The 26,033-nt window shown below is 43.1% G+C and overlaps 1 protein-coding gene across 2 annotated transcripts in view; it reads left to right on the top strand.

Annotated features, from left to right (window-relative positions):
* The first annotated feature begins 208 nt into the window (after positions 1-208).
* STXBP1 (syntaxin binding protein 1) overlaps positions 209-26,033 on the top strand; it is a 36,279-nt gene continuing 10,454 nt past the window's right edge. For both annotated transcript variants that reach the window (XM_060694444.2, XM_060694443.2), the window contains exons 1-14: positions 209-641; positions 10,448-10,497; positions 12,174-12,255; positions 12,612-12,688; positions 13,532-13,610; positions 14,131-14,234; positions 16,394-16,542; positions 17,863-17,947; positions 18,540-18,670; positions 19,884-19,991; positions 21,802-21,862; positions 22,759-22,824; positions 23,951-24,031; positions 25,555-25,693. In XM_060694444.2, the coding sequence (XP_060550427.1) occupies positions 605-641; positions 10,448-10,497; positions 12,174-12,255; positions 12,612-12,688; positions 13,532-13,610; positions 14,131-14,234; positions 16,394-16,542; positions 17,863-17,947; positions 18,540-18,670; positions 19,884-19,991; positions 21,802-21,862; positions 22,759-22,824; positions 23,951-24,031; positions 25,555-25,693 (1,249 nt within the window). In that variant the 5' untranslated portion in view covers positions 209-604. The remainder of the gene's footprint in view (positions 642-10,447; positions 10,498-12,173; positions 12,256-12,611; positions 12,689-13,531; positions 13,611-14,130; positions 14,235-16,393; positions 16,543-17,862; positions 17,948-18,539; positions 18,671-19,883; positions 19,992-21,801; positions 21,863-22,758; positions 22,825-23,950; positions 24,032-25,554; positions 25,694-26,033) is intronic.

The following is a 26,033-nucleotide window of genomic DNA, read 5'->3' as shown; positions in this document are numbered from 1 at the left end:
CCGGCCCACCTCCATCCCGTGGTAGCTTACTCAGCAAACCCCCCCTCCCCAAGGGCTTAGTAGCCATCGGGCCCCATCCGCTCGCCCTCCCTGCTTAGTCCCCCCCATCTCCCCATCTCCCTCCTCCGCCCCTTTCCCAGAGGCGCGGGGACCATCCGCAGCGGATGCTGCGCAGGGGAGCTCTCCGATTGGCTCTCCCGGCCGTGACGTGGGCGGCGGCACCACCGATTTCTCTGCATCAGCATCACAATCCCGGCCACGCCCTGCCTGGACCGCCTGCCCATCCTCGCGGGGGTGAAAGGAGGGAGGGGGGGGGAAACAGTCAGCTGAGCCTGCCTGTCCAAAGCGCAAGGCTTTTCTTCCTCTCCTTCTTCTCCTTCTCCTTCTTCTTCTTCTTCGCGTTATCCTTTCCAGCAAAGCCGGAGGGGGACACACACACACACACAAAAGAAAGAAAGAAAAAGAAAGAAAGAAAGAAAGAAAGAAAGAAAGAAAGAAAGAAAGAAGGGAAAGGAAAAAAAAAGAAAGAAAAGAAAGAAAGGAGGGCTTTCCCCTCTCCCAAGCCTCCACCAACCCAAAATAGAGAGGAGCCACCAGAGACGTTATGGCACCCGCTGGCTTGAAAGCCGTGGTGGGAGAAAGTAAGACGATCGGTTTTCGTGGTTTTTTTTTTTTTCCTCCCCCTCTTTTTTTTTTTTTCCCCTTCTATGTTTTTGGATTGCATGAACCAGAGGAAGCGAGATGCGTGGGACCCTCTCCCCTTTTTTGGAGATGGGGAGGGGGGGAAGGGTGCCATTTCTGGCAACGATTTGGGGATTTCAAAGGCCTGGGGAGGGGGGGGGTGAGGTGATGGGGAGGTTTGGTCCAATGGTTTTTCAAGCCTTGTTTCCACCCCCCCCCACCCCCTCCTAGCGTCCTTGCTATATTTTTATTTTTATTTTTATTTTGAAGGGCAAGTAGATTTGCGCCACGGTTTGGCGCTGGAAAACCTGCCTGGCATTGAACGCGCGCGGGGGGGGGGGGGGAGAAGGATGGAAAGAGAAAAAGCGTAGGAGGGAGGGATGAGGCTGGGTGGGAGAAAACGAATGGGCGAATGTTGCTCAGGAGGGAGGGAGGGAGGGAAGGAAGGAAGGAAGGAGGGGTGGGAGGCTGGGCTTGTAGCAGCCATTGACGGTGCAAAAGAGAAAGAGAGAGAGAGAAAAAAAAAAAAGCTGGGGAGAAAAAGACAGCGGATTCGAGCCAAGCCAGCTTTTCCTGCGATGCTGAATCCTGCTGCTATATTTTATTTTATTTTATTTTCCTGCAAAAAAAAAAAAAAGGGGGGGGGGAGAGAGAGAGAGGTGATGGGTTAATATTTTGCTGCTTTTATTTTTCCTCCCAGCCTTGTCTCTCCTGTTTTTTTTAAACGGGAGGGGATGAGCAAGATAGTGGAGTTTCATGGCTTAAGCTGAGTGCATTTAGACTGCAATGTATCCATTTATTTCACGTATTCATAATCATGTTTATGCTTATATCTGTTACATGCTTGACAAAATAAATAAATGAATGAATAAATAAAAATGCGTATTTATCCTTTAAGGATGAGGAATAAGGGTGAGAAATTTTGTAATGGTGCATCCCCCAGATTTCTTACGCTTAGGAGACGAGAGGTATTGCCAGAGGCTAAAATATTTTGCAAAACGAATGTGCAGGGCAAGATCATTTGGCTGATGGGATTTTGTTTGTTTTTTTTTAAAAATGACAACTGGTTTTTTTTCCTGCATCTTTCTCTGCCTGTCATATTTTCTGCTTCCCCCCAGTTCAACAAGGAAAAAAATAAATAAAAATAAAATCTGGTAAATAGATTGGAGTGTAAATCTGGTCGCAACCCCCCTCTAATTTTCAAGAGGAGGGGTGTTGAAACTAAATTCTTAAAGCAATTCCTTTGAACGGTTTGCAGAGCCTCGATGTTCCCCCACCTCCTTCATTTTGCCCTCCCCCATCCCCCCAAAATTGATTTCCTTGTACATGGTGGCTCTGATTTTTAAAAAGAAGAGGGGGAAGCTGTTTTGCACACGGTCCATAAATGTTGTTTATTGCTCCTGCTTAGTTCTGGGGTTTTGGGTCACTGCATTTTAAGAGCCGATTCGGAGGACGGGTCACTAAAGTCCATTTTTTTCCCCTCCCTGTCAAGTCAGAATGCTGACATACTTTAAAAATAATTAGCGATGAGCCTGCAAAATTTGAGCGTTTTGCAATTTCGGACCCAACTTCTGGTGAGGTGGTGCAGAGGTACTACCATCCTGTGGTTTTTTTAATGCCTGGTTTTAAATGGAATGTTCTAGCTTGGCTGGCTTAAAATCCCTTGAGCTGTCTTCAGCAATTACAGCTAAGCTATTCTTTTTTTTATTTTTTTCCTAAGAGGATTGACCAGGGTGCATCCGGCATAATTGCCTTGTAGGTTGTGGTGTGTCTGTGTGCGTGCATCTGCCGGGGTTGACCCTCTCTAGGAGATTAGAAGGAGCGAAATCCGGTAGGGAAGGAAATCCTTGGCCTCCCCTTCCATCCAGAACTATCTTCCCGTGTTGTGACTTGGCCTTCGTGCTGCAGTCGGAGAAGGTTGGACTCGAACTAGGGTGCAGTTGTGAGACTTGGCAGAGATTGGAGGTGGGACCTTGGTGGATTTTGGATGGCTGGAAGAGAAAACAACATCCTTGTGGTTTCGTAGCCTCATTCCTCCCGCCGCATTACAATTCCGGGATCCTAACTCAGCGTCTTCCGTCATTCTTAGGTGGTTTTTCATATGTTTTTGAATGCCTTGTGAACACCAGATCGTCAGTCACTCAGACAGATCTCCTTCCCACGTTCTGCAGCAGGAGCTGCAGATGGAGGAGGTGGAAATAATAATAATCATCAAAAACAACAACGTGGAATTGTTTGGGAGTTTGCGTTGTGAGGGGAGAAATAAAATTGTGTGGGGTCCTTGGTGTTCTCTGAGCTGGTTGCTTCCTTGCAAACATTTCCTTATCCAACCAAGTTAACCTCAACACTAGTCCTGATGATTAGCTGGGTACTGAGGACTGGAGCTGAGGTTGTTACCTAGTTGGGTAATGAAACATCTGCAAGAAAACAAGCAAGATCAGAACCCCACTCCCTTCTAACACTGATAATGCTACCTAGTTAGGTAATGAAATGTCTGCAAGAGAACCATCAGAGAGCACCAAGAACCCACATTCTTCTTCCTTCTCCTTCTCCTCCTCCTCTTCTTTGCAAACCCCACTCCCTTCTAGCACTGATGATGTTCCCTAGTTCATTCAGTAACGAAACATCTGCAAGAAAACCACCAAGCTCAGAGAGCACCAAAGACCTCACAGTTCAACCCTGAGCTGCAATTATTCCATCAGTAAAAGTTTGCATTGGTGTCTAATAATTGTGGGCCTCAAAATATGAACGACCTTAAATGATGTGTTGGTTCCGCAGAAAGCAGTTAGCCGAATACTTCCTTTCACTCTCTCTGGAAATTTATTTCTCAAATCCTACATAACGGTAGGTGAAGCAATATCATTAGGTTTCCCATTCCTAAAGCTCTTGCACCATTTTTCTTTCTTTCTTGAACTGCTCACTGATGTTTTTTTTTTTTCATTTGGGTGCTTCAACTTTAGGCTTGGATTCAAGTCAAGTAGGGATAAAAAAAAAAAATCCAAAAAGGCAAAGCTGCAAGCATCAGATCAAAAGATGATCCAATTTAGCATGGTTTTGAGAAAGCATTTGACCGGTTCCATGGCTGCCAGTTTTCATTAGATCTTTTTCTCAGAAGGTTATCCATGAATGTAAGATGAGAAGTTGCTTAAAGAGACAGAGCAGCTGTTTATCCCTCCCAAAAAATGTTGTATGCCACAGATGATAAATCTTGTGTTGAATTTGGAGGCAGATGCTTCTTTAAAAAATACCAAGTAGTCCTTGACTTACAACAGTTGAGTTAGTGACCAGCACTGTCACTAAAAAGGACTTAAGATCATTTTTCACACTTCACGACTGTTGCAAGCATCCCCATGGTCACGTGATCAAAATTCAGACCCTTCGCATCTGACACCTATTTATTTATTTATTATTTATTATTTATTTATTGGTTCGATTTATATGCCGCCCTTCTCCGGAGACTCAGGGTGGCTTACAATGCGTTAAGCAATAGCCTTCATACTTTTGTATATACCTGCTTAGTAGGGCTTTCGTCTCTCCCTAAGCGGTGTTTTTTTTTATACAAAGTCAGCTTATTGCCCCCACAATCCGGGTCCTCATTTTACCTACCTCAGAAGGATGGAAGGCTGAGTCAACCTTGAGCCTGGTGAGATTTGAACTCGCAGTAATTGCAGGCAGCTGGCAGCTAACTGCTATTTAACAGCACTTTAGTCCGCTGCACCACCAAGGCTCTTTATGATGGTTGCTGTGTCCCCAAGTCATGTGATCCCCTTTTCTGACCTTCTGACTAGGCAAAGTCAATGAAGAAGCCAGATTCACTTAACAAACCATGTTAGGAATTTTAAAAAAAACTGGCTGTGATTCACTTCACACTGATGACCAGAAAGCTCATAAAACAGGACAAAACTCACTTAACCAATGTCTCAATGAGCAGCAGAAATTTGGGGCTCTATTGTAAGTGGAAGACTTACCTTGCAACTTTAAAGTTGGCATAGAAAGAAAGAAAGAAAGAAAGAAAGAAAGAAAGAAAGAAAGAAAGAGAAAAAAGGAAGGAAGGAAAGAGAAAGAAAGAACGAAGGAAGGAAGGAAGAAGGAAGGAAGGAAGGAAGGAAGGAAGGAAGGAAGAAAGAAAGGAAGAAGCTTAGATTCCTGAAGTGCTGCCTTTCTATGGGGTGCTAAACCATTTCGTGGTTTGCTACTAAAGGGATGCCATCTACCCGCTGGTTTATATCTTTGTGGAGGGCCAAGGTTGTTGTTGTTTTTTAAATTTTGTAAATTAGTTCTCCTTTGGCCAAAGCAATTAATGGCCTTATGGCAACTGATAACAGTTGATAGTGTAGGGTCTCCTGCTTATGGGCGATGGGATGTGGGGGGAGGGGGTTGGACTAGATGACCTACAAGGTCACTTCCGACTCTGTTTTTCTATTCTATTCTATTCTATTCTATTCTATTCTATTCTATTCTATTCTATTCTATTCTATTCTATTCTATTCTATTCTATTCTATTCTATTCTATTCTACCCTACCCTACCCTACCCTACCCTACCCTACCCTACCCTTAATTCTATTCTATTCTATTCCGTTCTATTCTCTACTCTACTCTACTCTACTCTACTCTACTCTACTCTACTCTACTCTACTCTATCTGCCTCAGTGGAACTGCAGAGGCTGTTAATAAGACTGCACAGAACATAATCCACATCCTTTTTCTTGTCTGTTCTCCTCGTTTGGAGCGAAAACAGAATTACTTTTTGAAATTGCTTTTTTAGAGTAGAATGAGTATTCAGATGTTCCATACAGGTACGGCTAGCTGATGAGAACTAAATAGCTTGAAATAGATCTATACTAGTCTCCCTTTATTTCTTTATCAGCGATATATAAATTTGGTGGATATATATATGCAAATTTCGGAGTCTTTGAGAGATATTTCAGGGCAGCCCAGGAGCGGATAGCATTGAGTTTTCTTGAGCTGTGACTGGCTGCAATTAGAAAAATAAATAAATAAAGCATGGATCCCTTCAGTCTCTAAGGGATATTATATTGTCTTTATGGAGACACACGAGTGTGTGTTGTTTCTGTTTTTTTGCAACTCTTGGGTGTTGCATATCCTGTTGCAAAACCCACTCTTGTGCTTTCGCTCGAGTTTGGCTACAGATGTGAGCCTCTGTTGCAATTCCTGGTGTCCTCCTAGCACCATGGGCCCTAGGCCCCATCTCACAGACACCCCAGCAAACATGGATTTTGTAGTCCAGCACAAGGCGGAAGGGTGTCTCTTTGATTCACGGTGCTCTTATTGGCCAAGGTGTGGGTCAGATTCGGTGACCAATTTATGCAACCTCTTCCAGCTGCCACATCGAGGTTGCTCTCCTCCCTTCTCTTGAACTCTGCACTGAAGTCGGAACCTGGCAAAGAATCGATTGAAAATTAAATTGTTGAGTTTTTCCCCCCTACTTTCTCTGTTGTTTGAGCTTGATGCCCAAGGAATATGGATTGAAAATACGGTGTTTTTTTTTTAAAAAAATACGGTAGTTCCTTGAATGTCTGTATAATTTTTAAAAAGTTGAATTTGCACACGATGTAAAGCAGTCCTTTTTCTTTTCTTTTCTTTTTCTTTTTTGCAGGTTATTGTATATATTTAGATAGTTGATACGGTCACTCATTTAACAACGGAGACTCAAGTAGGATAAAGCATGTTGGTTTCTCGACAAGGGAACAGAATCCTAAGGTTGGGATGGTACCCAGGGGTGAAATCCAGCAGGTTCTGACAGGTTCTGGAGAACCAGTAGCAGAAATTTTGAGCAATTCAGAGAACCGGTAGCGGAAATTTTGAATAGTTCGGAGAACCAGCAAATATCACCTCTGGCTGGCCCCAGGAGTGGGGAGCGAATGAGGATTTTGCATTATCCTTCCCCTGGAGAGGGGTGGAAATGGAGATTTTGCATATCCTTCCTCTGCCATGTCCACCAAGCCACGCCCACCAAGCCACGCCAACAGAACTGGTAGTAAACAAATTTGGATGTCACCACTGATGGCACCCTTGGAGGGGTCTCCTGCCTTGCTCAGGCAGGAGACTCTGGCCTATACCATTTCAGACAAATGGTCCAATCTCTTTTTGAAAAGCTCCGTTGATGGAACAGCCACAAGTGGAGAAACACTATGATAGAATCATATTATTATTATTTTATCTATTTATTTTATTAGTCATATTTCTATGCCGCCCACTCTCTGAGGACTCTGGGCGGTTTACACCAAAGACAGCATACTTAATAGCATATTGCCCCCAACAATCTGGGTCCTCATTTTACCCACCTCGGAAGGATGGAAGGCTGAGTCAACCTTGAGCCGGTGAGATTTGATCCGCTGATCTGCTGAACTAGCAGTCAGCTGAAGTAGCTGCAGTACAGCACTCTAACCACTGCGCCACCTCAGTTCAAGATTGGAAGGGACCTAGGAGGTCTTTTAGTCCAGCCCCTGCTATTATTAGGTAATAACGGAATTATTGTTCCTCTTGTTCGGACATGATCATTGGTTGAGGTGGGGGTGGGGCAGCCTGTCCACCCTGGAGGCCATCTTTTCTTTTGGCTCTTCAGGGCTGCCACATTTAGTCTGTGGGAAACTGGGATTGTATGGAGTTAGTAGAAGTATTTAGCCATAACAACATTCTTTTCTCTGGGAGTCAAGGACGTTCAACCTGCACCTGGAGTGGCATGACTGGGAGGCACCTCCAGTTGGGACGGTGCATTGATTGGACCATGTGATGGACATGTGGGTCCATGGGGGAAGGGACTTTCCTTTGGGTGGGGAAAACCCGGGAGCTTTCAGATTCGGGTTTTCCCAGATGTGCCAATATGACATCTCTAATAAAGTGGAAGGAACTTGTAGCCTACTTTCGTTGGGGGTGTTACTTGGAATCCTGACAGCATTATAGAAGTGAGAATGGGACTGGGCACAACGTAGTTCTCCCACTGTTAGCCATTTTCAATCGCTCACACTTGAGGCTTTGGTTTTGTGGTTATGTGCGATGAGTTTGCTATATGTTGTAGATGTTTCCTTGCCCAACTAGGTAGCATCATCAGTGCTGGTGAGTGTGGGGTTTGCTCGCCGTTTATACAGCGTAGCTTGCCCTGTTTGGAATGAGGTTACCTAATCAGGTAACGAAACCAAGGTCAGAGAGCACCAAGGACTCTACAGTTCAATCCCGAGCTACAGATGTTCTCTTCTATCGGTTTTTTGTGTCTCAGGAGATATTTGGGCCCATTCGAGCCACTGTTCTCTCGTGCAAAACAATGTTTCTTTGAAGCAGTGCTCACGACTCTTCAAATTTTGCAAATTTCCCCGTGTTACGCAAGGCTGCTTGATGGGAACTCCTAACACTGTGGTGTTTTCCATGTAGGAAAGTGAGATTGTTCAGCCTTGCTTCTCCTTGTCAATCAAAAGGACTAGGAAGACTGTTTACGTTGATGAAGTATTTCTGAATTTTCTCAAGACTGTCCCTCTCCTGATTTCCAAGAAACACAGCCCCCTGCGAACCACCTCAAACTCCCCTCTCTCCTCTCCTGTTTATTCTAAAATTGGCCCTTGTTAAATCGAAAGCTAAAAATGGGAGAGACCAGCTTTGCTGCAATGCAGCTCAGGGAGACTGATGTTCTGGCCAGATTTGGTTAGTCCAATCCGCTGCTCAAGCAGGAGACCCTACAATATTCCAGACAATAGAATAGAATGGAATTCTTTCTTGGCCAAGGGTGATTGGACACACAAGGAATTTGTCTTCGGTGCAGAAGCTCTCAGGGTACATTAAAAAAAACACATTCATCAAGAATCATCAGGCACAACACTTAGTGATATTTAGTCACAGGCTGCTAAATAAGCGATTGAATCATACTAGGAAACCGAATAAAACAATATATATCGTAAAGATGCAAGCAACAAGGTTATAGTCGTAAGTAGAAAAGGAGATAGGTAATAGGAAGGAGGAGAGGAATAATAGTAATACAGTCTTAGTAAATATTTTGACAGTGTTGTGGGAATTAGTTGTTTAGCAGAGTGATGGCGTGGGGTGGGAAAAACTGTCCTTGTGTCTAGTTGTTCTGATGTGCAGTGCTCTATAGCATCGTTTTGAAGGTAGGAATTGAAACAATTTATGTCCAGGATGCGAGGAGTCTGTAGATATTTTCACAGCCCTCTTTTTGACTTGTGCAGTACACAGGTCCTCCATGGAAGGCAGGTTGGTACCAATTGTTTATTCTGCAGTTGGCATTTTTAAAAGTCTCCAATGATGGAGCATCTCCAACTTCCGGAGACAAGCCATTTAAGATCCATTTCTTTCTTTTTCTAAATAACCTATTGGTGTCCTTCCCCTGTAGCGGAGAATAAATGGCTCTGCACTCACAAGTTCTGGAGGCAAGTTGTTCCATTGACAATTGTTCTAAATGTCAGGAAATTCCTCCTTAGTTTAGGTTGGTTCTCTCCTTGATTACTTTCCATCCATTGTTCCTTCTTTTGCCTTCAAAATTTCTTCCCTTTTATTTTGGTGGGGTAATAAATGAACAATGAAGAAACTTTTCCCTTACATATGCCTTAATCTGAAGCGGAGCAACTATTCCTTTTAACCAAGGAACAATAAATATAGAATGGAATGGAATGGAATGGAATGGAATGGAATGGAATGGAATAGAATAGAATAGAATAGAATAGAATAGAATAGAATAGAATAGAATAGAATAGAATAGAATAGAATAGAATACTTTATTGGCCAAGCTTAACTTTTTTAAATGTTTTAAATTGGTTTGTTATTGTTTTTTTTTTAAATTACGGGGCCAAATTATATATATCCTTTTAATACTATTTTAAAGTTTGTAATTTATGTTTTTATTTGGCTGTACACCGCCCTGAGTCCTCAGGGAGAAGGGCGGTATATAAATTGGATATAAAATAAAAATAAAAATAAAGTGTGATTGGACATACAAGGAATTTGTCTTGGTGCATAAGCTCTCAGTGTACATAAAAGAAAAGATACAATTTGTCAAGAATCATAAGGTACAACACTTAATGATAGTCATAGGGTACAAATAAGCAATCGAATCATACTAGGAAACAGTCAATATAAATCGTAAGGATACCAGCAACAAGGTTACAGTCATACAGTCCTAAGTGGGAGGAGATGGGTGATAGGAACGATGAGAAGATTAACAGTAGTGCAGACTTAGTAAATAGTTTGACAGTGTTGAGGGAATTATTTGTTTAGCAGCATAAACTGGCAATCGGGGGCAGAGTGGCGTGTGTAGTAGGCCCTGCTCTCTGGAATCTATAGTATTCATTTTTCCAAGTTGTGAAGAAACAAACTGAAAGTTTGCAATTTCTGGTCACAGGAAATGCCTGCTGTATCTTCTTCCTCCTTTTGTTTGAGAAGCACTGTGTGTGCAAAGAAACAGAGCCTTAAAAAAAAAAAAAAATTCCCCATATCAACTAAAAGAGAAATTAAACTCTTAACAATGCCATGATACGGACGTTCTCATCTGGAAACCGAATTTAAACAATCTCCAATTTTACGATCAGAGCTACTCAGACAGCAACAAGGGTTGTGAATTGTGACGATGAAGCCATTGCGGTGCAGATAATGGGAATTAGCAGCCCAGCTAATTCAAGATGCTTACTCTAGCCACATTCAATGCTATGGTTTAACTTGCTTCTCCAAGGGGGCTGATGCCAACTCATCGTAGATTAATTCTTTTCCTAATTCCCCTCTTTCGATTTTATTTTTTTTTTGCAGAGATTATGGCTGATGTCATAAAGAAAGTAAAAAAGAAGGGAGAATGGAAGGTGAGTTCAAAACAAATCAATGGCTTCTTCATACCTTAGACTGTTTTTTTTTTTTTTAAATTTGATTTATATGCCGCCCTTCTCCGGAGACTCAGGGCGGCTTACAATGCGCTAAGCAATAGCCTTCATCCTTTTGTATATTTATACAAAGTCAGCTTATTGCCCCCACAACTGGGTCCTCAATTTACCTACCTTAGAAAGGATGGAAGGCTGAGTCAACCTTGAGCCTTGGCGAGATTCGAACCTGCAGTAATTACAGGCAGCTGGTCTTAATAACCAGCTTAATAACAGGGTGCCTTAGACCACTGTACTACCAAGGCTCTTTGATGCCTGTATCCCACTGCCATTTGACCTGGTTTCTGATTTAATCTATTTTCTGAGTTTGCACAACACTCGATCACATGCACACAAGAATAACCAAGGTAACCTTTGCTCAATGCAGCTTAACCTTAGGTAACCTTAGCACAATGTGTGAATGCTGTCTCCAGGTCTGAATTTTACTTGATTAAATGGGTTACCTGAGTATATCTAACTCACCGCCCATTTTAACCTACAACCGTAGAAGATAGCAACAGCACTTCTATACCGCTTCACAGTGCATTTACAGCCCTCTCTAAGCAGTTTACAGAGTCACCATATTGCCTCCCCAACAATCTGGGTCCTCATTTTCCCGACCTCAGAAGGATGGAAGGCTGAGTCAACCTTGAGCTGGTGAGAATCGAACTGCCAAATTGCAGGCAGTCAGCAGTCAGTAGATGTAGCCTGCAATTCTGCATTCTAACCACTGTGCCACCATGGCTCTTGTGGTAGATAGATAGATACCCTGTTTTTCCAAAAATAAGACCTCTCCTGATAATAAGCCCAATCGGGCTTTTGAGTGCATGTGCTAAAATAAGCCCCCCCCCCAAAATAAGCTCTCCCCGAAAATATTTAAACACAGAGCTGGAAATCAGGGAAGACGGCAAGAGTAGTCCCATCTTGCTCCACACACCCCAAAATAATAAGACCTCCCCGAAAATAAGACCAAGTGCTTATTTTGGGGTTCAAAAAAATATAAGACAGGGTCTTATTTTCGGGAAAACATGGTAGATAGATAAGTAGATGGGTGGGTAGATGGATGGATGGATGGATGGATGGATGGATGGATCGATAGATCGATAGATTGATAAATAGATGATAGATAGATAGATAGATAGATAGATGATAGATAGATAGATAGATAGATAGATAGATAATAGATCGATAGATCGATAAATATATAGATGATAGATAGATAGATAATAGATAGATAGATAATAGATAGATAGATAGATAATAGATAGATAATAGATAGATAATAGATAGATAGATAATAGATAGATATAGATAATAGATAGATAGATAGATAGATAGATAATAGATAGATATAGATAATAGATAGATAGATAGATAATAGATAGATAGATAATAGATAGATAGATAGATAATAGATAGATAGATAGATGATAGATAGATAGATAGATAGATAGATAGATAGATAATAGATATATAATAGATAGATAGATAGATAGATAGATAGATAGATAGATAGATAGATCGATAGATAGATAGATCGATAGATCGATAGATCGATTGATCGATAGCACTAGCACTTAGACTCTTGGGAGTGACATTTCCCTTCTCCGTGTCTTTCCCAGGTGCTTGTGGTGGATCAGCTGAGCATGCGTATGCTGTCCTCCTGCTGCAAAATGACAGATATCATGACGGAGGGGATAACAAGTAAGTAGAACTTTGGGATTGTACTCACACCACACCTTCGGATCCAAAACTTGTGCCTGCTTTTGCACAACCTGCAACATTTCTTTAGAATGAACCTCAGGGAGAATGTTCGGATGTCCTGTCTCCTTCTCCTTGCCTCTTCTGAAATCCTCAAGGGTAGAGCTCCTTCTGCCTCCAGGAAGCTATGCAAGGAAAGGGAGCTGGGGATTTGGGAGATAACTTTCAGAACAGATCTCCAGATTTGAATTGAAGAATGAAGGTTGGTCCAGAAACGCCCAACCTTCGTTCTGATTTCCTTCTGCTCTCTTTCTTTCTTGCAATCTCTGCTTGTCCCCATTGGGTGTGGCTGTATCCAGTTGTAGAAGATATTAACAAGCGTCGAGAGCCGCTGCCTAGCCTGGAGGCTGTGTATCTCATCACTCCATCCGAAAAGGTAGGTTTTTGTGTTAATAGGATAGCTATCCAAGTTGGGTACAGCATCTTAACAGAATAACAGAGTTGAAAGGTACCGTATTTTTCGGAGTATAAGACGCTCCAGAGTATAAGACACACTTAGTTTTGGGGGAGGAAAATAAGAAAAAAAAAATTTCATAGGGGAAAAACTTTCCCCTATGAAAATTCATAGGTCATAGGGGAACGTAATTCATAGGTCATAGGGGAATGTAAATCTACGTGGGATCAGTCCTAACTGCATCCGAGTATTGCTGGAATGTTGCTCCTAATAAATAGCTATATTTCCTTTGAAGTTTGCTCATGAATTAATTAGGGCATCTTTCGGAAACTTGACAGACAGTTAGGACTGATCCCACGTAGATTTACGTTCCCCTATGACCCTGTCTCTCCCCTCCTCTCTGGCCATGTCATAAATCACATTCTCCAATTAACCACTTTGGCTGGCTGTGAAACCTAACACCCTCCTTCTGATTGCAGTCAGAAAAAAATGTATGGAATTCACTTCAGTTCTCCTTCCCTCCTGCTCATGGCAACTTGAAAGCTTTGCAAGTTGACAGTATGTTTGTATATTTTCAGCAGTTTTCCATTTGGTAGGGCAGGGTGCTATCCAAACAAAGACACTAAACATGTTCCCACTAAAATGGGAACAAGTGAAGTTGTCTTATCACACTTACTATTAACAATTATTTCTATTGTATTCCTGTTTCTGCTGTCAAATCCTTTTTGCTCCAGGTCCCATTTTTACCTTTATAACACCGCAAATTAATTCAGGTTGATATTCTTGATTAGAAGTAAACTGAATCCACTTAATCTTCTTTCTCAGTCGGTGGAGTCTCTCATTGCTGACTTCAAGGAACCGCCAAATGCCAAATATCGAGCTGCGCATGTCTTCTTCACAGACTGTAAGTATGGAATATATTGGAGTTCCATCTCTGGGTTGTAATTTTTTTGAAGCTCCACCCCGTTTTCAGGATCTGATTTTGGGGTCACACATTAAACTATAGATTCATCTGCAATAGAAGCAGCCGCTTTAATGAGACCCCGGCCACATTCACCTAAACTAGCTCTGTTTCTAGGTTCATGCAAGCCACTTGTGGATTTGCATAACATGCTAAATCAATAAATGAATTCCAAAGTAAAGCTAACCCAAGCCAGCATCTTGTGCAAAATCCTAGATTGTGTGAAAGCAGCTGTTGAGCAAATCTGGTGTCTTGCATTGGAAGTTCCTGAACTGAACTGCGGATTGATCTATCTGACTTTCAAAGTCTGTCCCCCAATCCTTGGGTCCTACTTTCCTCTGGAACCATTCTTCTTGCTATCTTTGCAGTGGGTGGGATAATCTGCAGTTACCACTTTAGGATAAATTAACAGATTTGTCTATGTTGTCTAAATGTTGTGGTTGCTGTCTCTTTCTGTTCCCAGCTTGCCCAGATTCCTTATTCAATGAACTGGTCAAATCCCGGGCAGCAAAAGTCATCAAGACCCTGACGGAGATCAACATTGCTTTCCTGCCCTATGAGTCCCAGGTAAACTGAGCTAGAAGTGAAGATAGACTATTTGGATGTAACGATATTTATATCAGTTCCTTCTGTTTCTCCTCTGGACTGTCACTGTTCTGTCTCATTGGTGCAACTTTTCTTTGTAAGATGCTCCAAAATGTTTTGGACAAAATGACTCGATGTTGTTCAGATGCCTTCAGAAGTTGTGGATGCTCCATCACTGGAGGTTTTTAAGAAGAGATTGGACACCTATTTGTCTGGAAAGATATAGGTCACCTGCTTGAGCAAGGGGTTGGACTAGAAGATCTCCAAGGTCTCTTCCAGCTCTGTTATTCTATTTTGGGCTTCATTTCTTATTCCAAAAGCCATAATCCCAAACACTGGGAGAAGAGCAGTCCTTCTACTCGTGCACCAGCAAATAGTCCCTGCAACAGTTAGCCAGCTAAATTTTGCATCCATTTGCAATAGGATCACTCAAGCTGCTTTAGTGCACTGCTTTAGTATAATTCACGGTTTATATCATCTCATGCTCCCTTTTTGAGGTTTTTTCTGATTGCTGAGTAATTACCAGAAAGGATCAGGCAGGCATCTGCAAACAGCAGGCATCTGCAAACACAGCAAAACGGAGCTCAATTGTTTTATGGAGAGGAAAAATAAACAGTCTGGATTTGGTTGCTGGGTTTTTTTTTTCTGAGGAGTTTGTGCTTGCAAATGGAAAAAAGCAGAATTTATGCAATTGTTCCCTCCAAGAAACCAAGGTTGTCCATCCTTCTCTTCTTCACTGTCCTCTGATGCTCATCGGCTCTGACTGCTGAGCTTTTGTGATGAGTGTTGCGTCCTTCTATACACGCACACACACCTCTGTTCACCCCCTATTTGCTTCCACACACTTGTGCTTTTACTTGGTCCGTTGGTTGTTGCTTGATCTCTTCCAAGCTGTTGTTTAGTTGTGCAGAGCACACCTCCCTTTCCACCTCCTCTCTTGTAAGAGCAAAAATGGAGGAAGTGAAGATCAGGAGAGGGAAAAACAGATGGCAGATGGTTAAGCAACATTGTAAATAGATGGCAGATTGATATTCTTTCTCTCTCTCTCTCTCTCTCTCTCTCCCTCCCTCCCTCCCTCCCTCCCTCTCTCTCTCTCTCTCAAAGCACAGTGCTTGGAATACAGCGCATTGCTAGGGGGATTAAATGATGGAGATATATATATAAAAAAGACGTATTGGACTTTTTCACACCAGGGGTGGAGAACAGAGGATTTCAGTGTCAGGGTTCCGGCAGATGCTCTAATTAAATCATGAGCCTCAAGCCAAGCTTCAAAAGAAAACCAGTTATTTCTTAGGAGCTTCATGTCGACACGTTCTAAGTGAAGCCAACTCTGGCCCCACGTAATTTCCCCCCTCCCCCCAGGGTGCGTCATCAGTCACATTTGCCAACGTCCCCTCCGGCTTCTGTGGGTAACCCTGGGAGACAGCCTTGAAAGAGATATGTCTGGAATGTGCTCCTGTTTTTGGCCGCCGTGCTGCTTCGTCGGTTTCCCATCCCCCTTGCCTATGACAACTCGAGAGCAGGCCAGGGATGCTTTGTGAGTGGACGCCCAGGGCTGGAAGGCACCTCAGAGATCTTCAAGTCCAATCCCCCTGCTCAAGGCAGGAGACCTTATACCATCCTGGTTAAATGATTGGTCTGTTTTTGAAAACCTCCAGGGACGGAACACCCACAACTCTGAGTGTTCAGTTGTGTGTGCTCAATTAATCAATTAATGCTCCATTAATCAATTCCATTGATTAATTGTTCTATCAGGAAATTTTTACAGACGGCTGTTACGTATAAGCTAGGTTGACAAAATCAGAAATGAGGAGGTGATAAGCCGTCTGGGAAAGCCCAGGGAAATCATCAAAACCATTAAAAAGCGAAAGTTAGAATATTTCGGACATGTGGTGCAACACCCGGAAAAATAGTCAGCGCTATAAACAAGGGTGTGTATGATGTATTCCGACATGCGTGTGACACCGTAATGTGACGATTGAAATTAGACATCGGACAGACTTCCTCCTGCATTTTAGATAGCTGGTTTCCTTCATCCTTCCTAGGTGGGTGAGCCAAACACGGGGAGGTATTGAATTTGAGCCACTTCCACTTGAATGTTTCAGCTCCTTTTTTTTTCACCCTTGTGATGCCTACTACAGGTTTACTCCCTGGATTCAGGGGACTCCTTCCAGAGCTTTTACAGCCCTCACAAAGCTCAAATGAAGAATCCAATTCTGGAACGCTTGGCCGAACAGATCGCGACACTTTGTGCCACGCTGAAGGAATACCCGGCTGTGCGATACAGGGGGTGAGAAAGTGGAATTTCTGGAGGACTCCCTTCACTGTGAACCTCTCAAGATTTTAATTTTAAAGCCAAAGCAGTAGATGCTACATCCTTAGGAAGCCTCCTGTACCTGGAAGTTCTCTTAACCCCTTTCCCATTCATCAAGAAATAGGCATCTGTCAAGAGTATACGAATTGAAGTATTAAAGTGAGCAAGGGATGATGGATAGAATAGAGCTAATTTTTTAAATTCCTTTTCTTTCTTTCTTCTTTTTTCTAATATAATGATAGCCTGATTAAAAACTAGAAATAGAGGGAGAAATAAGAATATACACCTTTATATGAAGGACTATGTATTAACATAAAGAGACGCAGTGGCTCAGTGGCTAAGATGCTGAGCTTGTCGATCGAAAGGTCGGCAGTTCGGCGGTTCGAATCCCTAGCGCCACGTAATGGGGTGAGCTCCCGTAACTTGTCCCAGCTTCTGCCAACCTAGCAGTTCGAAAGCACGTAAAAAATGCAAGTAGAAAAATAGGGACCACCTTTGGTGGGAAGGTAACAGCGTTCCGTGCGTCTTTGGCATTCTGATGAAAAACCTCAGGAAGGGATGCCTCTTGAGGCTTGTGAAAATGAGGAAGTGAGGACATTGAAGGACACCATGAAAGGTTGAAAGGGAACCTCACAAAGCATCAACACAGCGTCGACCACTTTCCCCAACTTGGCCTTAACAAAGTCATTGGGGAAATAGTCTCTCAAAGCTATTCTAAAAAATCAATAAAGTGGCCCACGAGAGTGGAAGGGTGGTACTGGGGTGGGCTGCTGGGGGTTCACAGAGGTTCAGGAGAACCTCTAGCTAAGATTCTGTGCAGTTCGGAGAACTTCCAAATCCCACTCCTGGCTGGCCCTCCCCACCCCTCCCCTCCTAGGAATCCCCACGCGGCCTGTTTTGGATGCAGGTAAGTGTAGGGCGCGCTCGGAGGCTCAGGGAGGGCAAAAAATGGGCCTACCGGAAGTTCAGAAAGGCTGGAAACAGGCCCATTTCCAGCCTCCGGAGGGCCTCTGGAGCCTGGGGAGGCCGTTTTTGCCCTCCCGGAGGCTCGAGAAAAGCCTCTGGAGCCTGGGGAGGGCAAAAATGCCCCTCCCCTGCCATGGTGCAGGAGGCCAACTAGGCCACGCCCACCATGACCACATCCACCCAGCAACTGGGCAGAGAACCCACCTCTGGGTAGTACTATTTGTTGCATGACAATGAAAACAGAAGACAATGAGCCCAGGACATCATCAAGGGTACCTGTAAAACGAAACCAGCCCTGGTTTTGAAAGAACAATTGTCCTCTTTTGGCAGGGATTACAAGGACAATGCTATGCTGTCTCAGCTGATCCAGGACAAATTGGATGCATACAAAGCAGATGACCCAACCATGGGAGAGGTGAGCGAATCCTTGTAGTTAAAGAAAACTGGATTGATGTACCTGGACTGTGGATTTGAGCAGAACTGGATGGGTCAACTAGATGTTGGGACGTGGTGGCTCAGTGACTAAAACGCTGAGCTTGTCGATCGAAAGGTTGGCAGTTCAACGGTTCGAATCCCTAGTGCCGCGTAACGGGGTGGTAGGCCAACCATGGATAAATCCAAGAAAAGGAAAGTTTCAGAAGAAAACAGAATGTTTAATTCAACTACATATGCTAGTTTTGTAGTCGCTCAAGAAATAGTCAGGCACGGGAAGGGATTTGTGGCTCCTGGTGTTTTTTTTTTCTGTGGGAAACGGGTCCAAACGTCTCTTTGAGTGTTTAAGGTTGCAAACCGCTTGTGTAGCATCTCCTGCTTGAGCAAGAGGTTGGACTAGAAGACCTCCAAGGTCCCTTCCGGTTCTATTCTGATTGAAAGTATGTTTGTCAAAACAAAATCAACGTTTTGGCATTGGTGTTCAATGGTCAACCTTCAGAGAAATTTTCTTCTGCTTGATGGAAAGCAGGTTGGATCGTTCTGATGGCTTCTTGGTTTGTTTCCCCTCAATCCAGGGTCCAGACAAAGCTCGTTCCCAACTTATCATTCTAGACCGTGGCTTTGACCCCAGTTCGCCAGTCTTGCACGAGCTCACCTTCCAAGCCATGAGCTACGACTTGCTACCCATTGAAAATGATGTCTACAAGTAAGGTCCTCTTGTTTACTTTCTGTACTGTCTGTTAGGTGTAAGGGGCACCTGAATAGAATGGAATAGAATAGAATAGAATGGAATGGAATGGAATGGAATGGAATGGAATGGAATAGAATAGGGAATAGAATAGGGAATAGAATAGAATAGAAGAGAATAATAGAATAGAACAGAACAGAACAGAACAGAATAGAATATAGAAGAATAGAATAAGGAATAGAATAGAATAAGGAATAGAATAGAATAGATTAGAATAGAAACGAATAATAGAATAGAATAAAATATAGAAGAATAAAATAGAATAGAATAAGGAATAGAATAGAATATAGAAGAATTGAATAGAATAAGGAATAGAATAGAACAGAACAGAATTCTTTATTGGCCAAGTGTGATTGGACACACAAGGAATTTCTCTTTGGTGCATATGCTGTCAGTGTACATAAAAAGAAAAGATACGTTCGTCAAAAATCATAAGGTACAACACTTAATGATAGTCATAGGTTACAAATAAGCAATCAAATCATACTAGGAAACAATATCAGTATAAATTGCAAGGATACAAGCAACAAAGTTACAGTCATGCCGTTATACGTGGAAGGAGATGGATGGTGGGAACGATGAGAAGATTAAGAGTAATGCAGACTTAGTGAATAGTTTGACAGTGTTGAGGGAATTATTTGTTTAGCAGAGTGATGGCGTTTGGGAAAAAACTGTCCTTGTGTCTAGTTGTTCTGGTGTGCAGTGCTCTGTAGCGTCGTTTTGAGGGTAGGAGTTGAAACAATTTATGTCCAGGATGGGAGGGTTCTGTAGATCTTTTCACAGCCCTCTTTTTGACTCGTGCAGTAAGTATACAGGTCCTCAATGGAAGGCAGGTTAGTAGTAATTGTGGTTGCAGAACCAAAGCAGACAGTTATGGAGGTGCAGATGACAGACTCAATAGTTCCTCTGTAGAACTGGATCAGCAGCTCCTTGGGCAGTTTGAGCTTCCTGAGTTGGTGCAGAAAGAACATTCTTCGTTGTGCTTTTTTGATGACGTTTTTGATGTTAGGTGTCCATTTTAAGTCTTGAGATATGATAGAACCTAGAAATATGAGGTCCCCATGACTGAAAACTGCGTGTCCATCTTGGTCCCTCCAAAACCCAGAAACATATAGATTTGTTGCATGATGTCACCGATGTGTTTATTCGTGTTCCCTTTTGAAATTCCCAGGTATGACACAAGTGGAATCGGGGAGGCCCGAGTCAAAGAAGTCCTGCTGGATGAAGATGATGACCTCTGGGTCACTTTGCGCCACAAACACATCGCTGAGGTGTCCCAGTAAGTACCGTATTTTTCGGACTATAAACGCTCTGGACTATAAGATTCACCTACTTTTTTTGAGGAGGAAAACAAGGGAAAAAAATCTGCCTCTGCTTCCCAGCAATTTGCCTCTTTGCAGCAAACAGCAAACAGCCTATTTCAACCTGTTTCATTTTCAGCTTCAGCACAGCTTGATTAGCAGAAGCAGCTGATTGTCGGTTGGATCGGCCTCCCCACAATCAGCTGTTTCTTTGAGTATTTAAGGTTGCAGACCCCTGGTATAGGTTCTTCTACTTGAGCCGGGGGCTGGACTAGAAGACCTTCAAGATCCCTTCCAGCTCTATTCTATTCTGTTCTATTCTATTCTAAGCTCAAGCTTGCACTGCCATCTGCTGTTGAGCTTGACTCTCATGACTTCACGGACAACATGTCTATCCAGGAAGTGGTTTGCCATCAGACCTCACAAAGCCATTCAAGTGTCAGGTGGGGAGAATTAAGACTACACATGAAGTTCATGCCTCCACACGAGAATCTAGTCAACTAACGGACAACACTGAATTGGTGCTAAGTGAGAGTTAATGGAATTCAAGAGGGGTTAGATCACTTGTGGGAACGTAATGATTCTAGGCTGATTCTTCTCTTTACTCCTACCCCACGCTCTCCTCCCCTCTGCCTCTCCTTCCCCCACATCAAACCCACAATGAGCCATCAAAAATGGATTAATTTTTATAGCCTCCAATATTTGCTAGGTGCCAAGTATTCACCCCTTTGCAGTCGGTTTGCTTTTTCAGACCTAGAATAGAATAATAGAGTTGAAAGAGCCTTGATAGTACAGTAGTCTAAGCACCCTGTTATTAACACAGCTGCCTGCAATTACTGCTGGTTCGAATCTCTCCAAGGCTCAAGGTTGACTCAGCCTTCCATCCTTTCTAAGGTAGGTGAAATGAGGACCCAGTTTGTGGGGGCAATAAGCTGACTTTGTATAAATATACAAAAGTATGAAGGCTATTGCTTAACGCATTGTAAGCCGCCCTGAGTCTCCGGAGAAGGGCGGCATATAAATCAAATTTTTAAAAAAAAGAAAAGAAAGAGAAAGAAAGAGAAGGAAGGAAGGAAGGAAGGAAGGAAGGAAGGAAAGAAAGAAAGAAAGAAAGAAAGAAAGAAAGAAAGAAAGAAAGAAAGAAAGAAAAGCTGACTTTGTATAAATATACAAAAGTATGAAGGCTATTGCTTAACGCATTGTAAGCCGCCCTGAGTCTCCGCAGAAGGGCGGCATATAAATCAAATTACACACACACACACAAAAATGAACCTTGGAGGTCTTCTAGTCCAACCCCCTGCTTAGGCAGGAAACCCTACCCACTTCAGACAAATGGTTATCCAACATCTTCTTAAAAACTTCCTGTGTTGGAGCATTCACAATTTCTGGAGGCAAGTTGTTCCACTGATTAATTGTTCTAACGGTCAGGAAATTTCTCCTTAATTCTAAGTTGCTTCTCTTCTTGATTAGTTTTCACCCATCGCTTCTTGTCCTGCCCTCAGGTGCTTTGGAGAATAGCTTGACTTCCTCTTCTTTGGGGCAGCCCCTGAGATATTGGAAGACAGCTATCATTTCTCCCCTAGTCCTTCTTTTCATTAAACTAGACATACCCAGTTCCTGCAACTGTTCTTCATATATTTTAGCCTCCAGTCCCCTAATCATCTTGGTTGCTCTTCTCTGCACTCTTTCAAGGGTCTCCACATCTTTTTATACATCGTGGCAACCAAATATTATATAATAATAATATATTTGTCATTAATAAATATTATATTTGTCATCCTTTTCCAGAGAAGTCACCCGATCCCTGAAGGATTTTTCTTCCAGCAAAAGGATGAATACCGGTGACAAGGTAAGATCAGAAATTAGAAGGTTTCAGGATATGATAAAATTGGATTTTAAAAACTGGAAAGCAAAGCTTAAAAATACAATATTCTCTGGAACAGCAAAGATCTTTGAAGGGAAAGAGTGAAAAGAGAAGAGAATGGGATATCCTACAACTGAGCTTATTGGCTGTAATTTTCGTGTGCATCTTTTTTTGTGAGAGCATTGTACTACACAGGTTTATGACCGCAATTGACCCAAAATTTCTATTGCTTAGCTGTTTGGTTGTTAAATGAGAATAAATGAATTCTGGAAGTTTGCAGATAGAGCTGGAAGGAATTAAACAAGTATCTGGGGTTTTACCTAACTTCTCTCTCCGGGATTCTGACAACCATCAGTTCAGTCCTTTCAACAAGCAAAATTTGGATTTCAATCCTCTTTCAATAAGGTTGCAGGAACTGGGCATGGCTAGTCTAGTGAAGAGAAGGACCAGGGGAGACAGGACAGCACTCTTCCAATATTTGAGGGGCTGCAACAGAGAGGAGGGGGTCAAGCTATTCTCCAAAGCACCCGAAGGCCAGACAAGGAATAATGGATGGAAACTGAACAAGGAGAGATTCTACCTGGAAATAAGGAGAAATTTTCTGAGCGTGAGGACAATCAACCCATGGAACAGAAGTTACCTTTGGAAGTTGTGGGAGCTTCATCCCTGGAGGCTTTTAAGAAGAGATTGGACTGCCATTTGTCAGAAATGGTGTAGGGTCTCCTGCTTGGGTGGGGATGGGGTGGGGTTGGACTAGATGACCCACAAGGTCCCTCCCAACTCTGTTAATCTGTTAGGTTTTAGCATTTGATCCAGGTGAGTTCCATAATTTAGAATCCCAAGATATTTGCTGAGGATCAACCTCTCTTTCTACATTTCAGACCACCCTGAGGGACCTTTCGCAGATGCTGAAAAAGATGCCCCAATATCAGAAAGAACTCAGCAAGGTACGTTCCTTTTCTACCAGTTTACACTTAAACGATCCAGCCTGCAAAAGTACCTATGAAGCACCTTATGGCCTTCTAAGCCAGGGATCAGCAACCTGCGGCTCTGGAGCCGCATGTGGCTCTTTCATCCCTCTGCTGCGGCTCCCTGTCGCCAGTCGGCTCCACAATTGATAGGGCTTTCGGTTAGGATATGTAGAGGAAAAAGGACGCCGTGCTAGGAGGAGACTCTATGGTGGGGGAACCAGACTTCAGAATTGAATGGGGGGCTTCCAGTTAGCACCTTTGTGGTTCTTTGAGTGTTTTAGGTTGCCGACCCCTGTTCTAGGCCATACTGAATTACATATCGCAGAAGCCTAGTTAAGAATTGTGGGAGTTAGGGCGGAGCTCATTTGACCGTTGAAACATGGGACGGAAACGAGCAAAGAAACTTGAGTGGCGATTAAATGTACTCGGGTTGTGTCCCAGTGTTTGTGAAGGGCTGGGAAGGGAGGAACGGAAGGGAGTGTCCTAGAAAAGAGCATAAGGAGTCCTTGGTGCTCTCTGAGGTTGGTTGTTTTCTTGCAGACGTTTCGTGACCCAACTAGGTAGCACCATCAGTGCTAGAAGGGAGTCTGGTTTGTGGTGTGGAAGAAAAAGAGGGTTGGGAGGAGGAGGAGGAGAAGGAGGAGGAGGAGGAGGAGGAGGAGGAGGAGGAGGAGGAGGAGGAGGAGGAGGAGGAGGAGGAATAGATAAGGGGTCCTTGGTGCTCTTTGAGCTTGGTTGTTTTCCTTCAGACATTTTGTGACCCAACTAGATAACATAATCAGTGCTGAAAGGAAGTAAGTTTGCTTTCTTTCCCTTCTGATACTGATGATGTTACCTAGGTGGGTAATGAAACCATCTGCAAGAAAACAAGCAAGCTCAGAGAGCACCAAGGACCCCATAGTCCTCCTTCTTTTCTTCCTCTTTTCCTCCTCCCTACCACACCCCACTCCCTTCTTGCACTGATGATATTATCTAGTTGGGTCATGAAACGTCTGCAAGAAAACAAGCAAGCTCAGAGAGCATCAATATTCTCCTCTATTAGTAGAAAAGGTCATATTTAAGACTGCTGAATTCTTCTTCTTGCTTCTTGCGTTGGGCCTAGTATTCCACTCATCTCCACCTGGCTGAAGACTGCATGAAGCACTACCAAGGCACGGTCGACAAACTCTGCAGAGTTGAGCAGGTACGTCTGCTCGTGCCGTTTATGTGTGCCTAAAAAAAAAGGGATAGCGTAAAAAAATTGTGCTGATACAAATAACAGGATAGAAACTGGCAGGTATTGGAGGCTTTCTCTTTTCTTGGGCTTCCCCTCCTTTTAAATGCTAAATCTTGTCCAATTTGTAAAAAAAACCCAGGTCTTTCAGTTTGCAAAATTAATTAGACTTCCAAGAGCAGCTTTTATTTGGATATAAATAAAATGATTGGCAAAGATCTTCATGATTTACAAAAGAGCAAATGTTTCTTTTCCTGACCTCCTTGTAATTTGAGCATATTTTTGAGAATAAGAACCATTTGTTTAACACTAACTTTGTTTAAGACATGCACTGTGGTTATGTTCTAAACAAAAATCCACCCAATAATCTCGCTTCCACTATAAGTAAGGAAGAACCAAGATTTTAAGAGCAAAAAACAAGATTTCTCCATGCAAGGCTCACTCAAGTCGATCCATTTGATTTTTAAATGTGTAAAGAGAAATTTCCAAACACTTAACACATTCTGCTTCATGACAAAGTAAATTTATGGATATGGTATTTTGTGAATGATCTTTTAAATAAAGAAAACATTAAGTAAAAAAAAAAAATTGTGCTGAGCAAAGGATGTTTGAAGAGGCGTTTTGTCGACTTATTTAGGTTTTTTCCCCTCTCTCTCTCTCCTGCCTTGAAAATCTTCCCAGAACTTGATAGACGGTTCAAGAAGTCAAAGAAACAGCAGTGCTTCTCTACTTCCTTTAACAAAGGAGTGGATTCTGGCAGGTGTTTTGACCTGGCTCCCAACACGACAAACTCTCTGTAGTTGAAGCAATGATTCCTTTATTAGAAGTGCCGGCAGCCCCGGCAAAAAGTTTCTCTTTCACCTCAAGTCTGTCCGGCAGGGAGATGAATAGTTGCCTGCCACATCTATTCATCTCCGCCCCCCTGCCTTTCATCCCCAGAGCTAGGGTGGGGCATCGCTAGCAGCGGTGGCTCTTCCGTCCCAAGGACCGGCCCATAGATTTCCACTGTTCTCCTCTCCTCTGCCTTCTGCGCATCTGTGCGTCAGGCACTGGACCCAGCTGTTCCTCCTCTTCCTCATCAGCCACCTCCAGACCTGGAGTCTGTTGACTCTCCATTTGAGGATTGACGGATGACCCAAACTCCACCTCTGTCTCTCTCTCTCTGCCAGCTCCATTTCCTCTTCTCCCTCGGAGCTCCCAGGTTGCCTTGATGCTGACTCTGACTCCCATGCCTCCTCCTCCTCTTCCTCCTCTGATTCGGCTGCTGGAGGGGCTGGTGGCCGACAGGCTACAACAGCAGGCTTATCTTGTCTAATTGATTGGTTTTAATGGTCCACTTATATCCCTGGACCATTTCACCCCTCCCCCCCAAAAGAAGCTCTCCTGGAAGCTGAACCTTTAGTTCCCAGTTCATCCCAACCTTAACTGGGCAAGGAAGAGCTTTCCAATGGTCCTGACATAGTGAATTGCAGGGAGATGTTCTGTTTTACCAGGATCTGGCCATGGGCACCGATGCAGAAGGGGAGAAGATCAAGGATCCCATGCGCGCAATTGTCCCAATCCTGCTTGATGCCAACGTCAGCACCTATGACAAGATCCGGATCATCTTACTCTACATCTTTCTCAAGAACGGTAGGAGAGGCTCCTATTTAGACATTCTAGGAGGAAAGGGTTTTCACAATGCTGAAGACTCTTCTTCGCTTCCGTTGGTCGCTAGAAAATTGGAGAGTATTATAAAATATTAAGAAGAGTCAGGATGGGCATCTAAAGAAGAACTGAGGGTCGTGGGAGGTGAATCATAGAATAACAGAGTTGGAAGGGACCTTGGAGAACTTCTAGTCCAACCCCCTGCCTAGGCAGGAAAGCCTACACCACTTCAGACAAATGGTTATCCAACATCTTCTTAAAAACTTCCAGTGTTGGAGCATTCACAACTTCTGGTGGCCAGTTGTTCCACTGGTTAATTGTTCTA

The sequence above is a fragment of the Pantherophis guttatus genome, chromosome 16 (assembly GCF_059756535.1).
Source record: "Pantherophis guttatus breed Tessera chromosome 16, ASM5975653v1, whole genome shotgun sequence".
Taxonomy (NCBI): Eukaryota; Metazoa; Chordata; class Lepidosauria; order Squamata; family Colubridae; genus Pantherophis; species Pantherophis guttatus.
The sequence above is the reverse complement of the archived record's forward strand: the minus strand, read 5'-3'. Positions and strand labels throughout refer to the sequence as shown.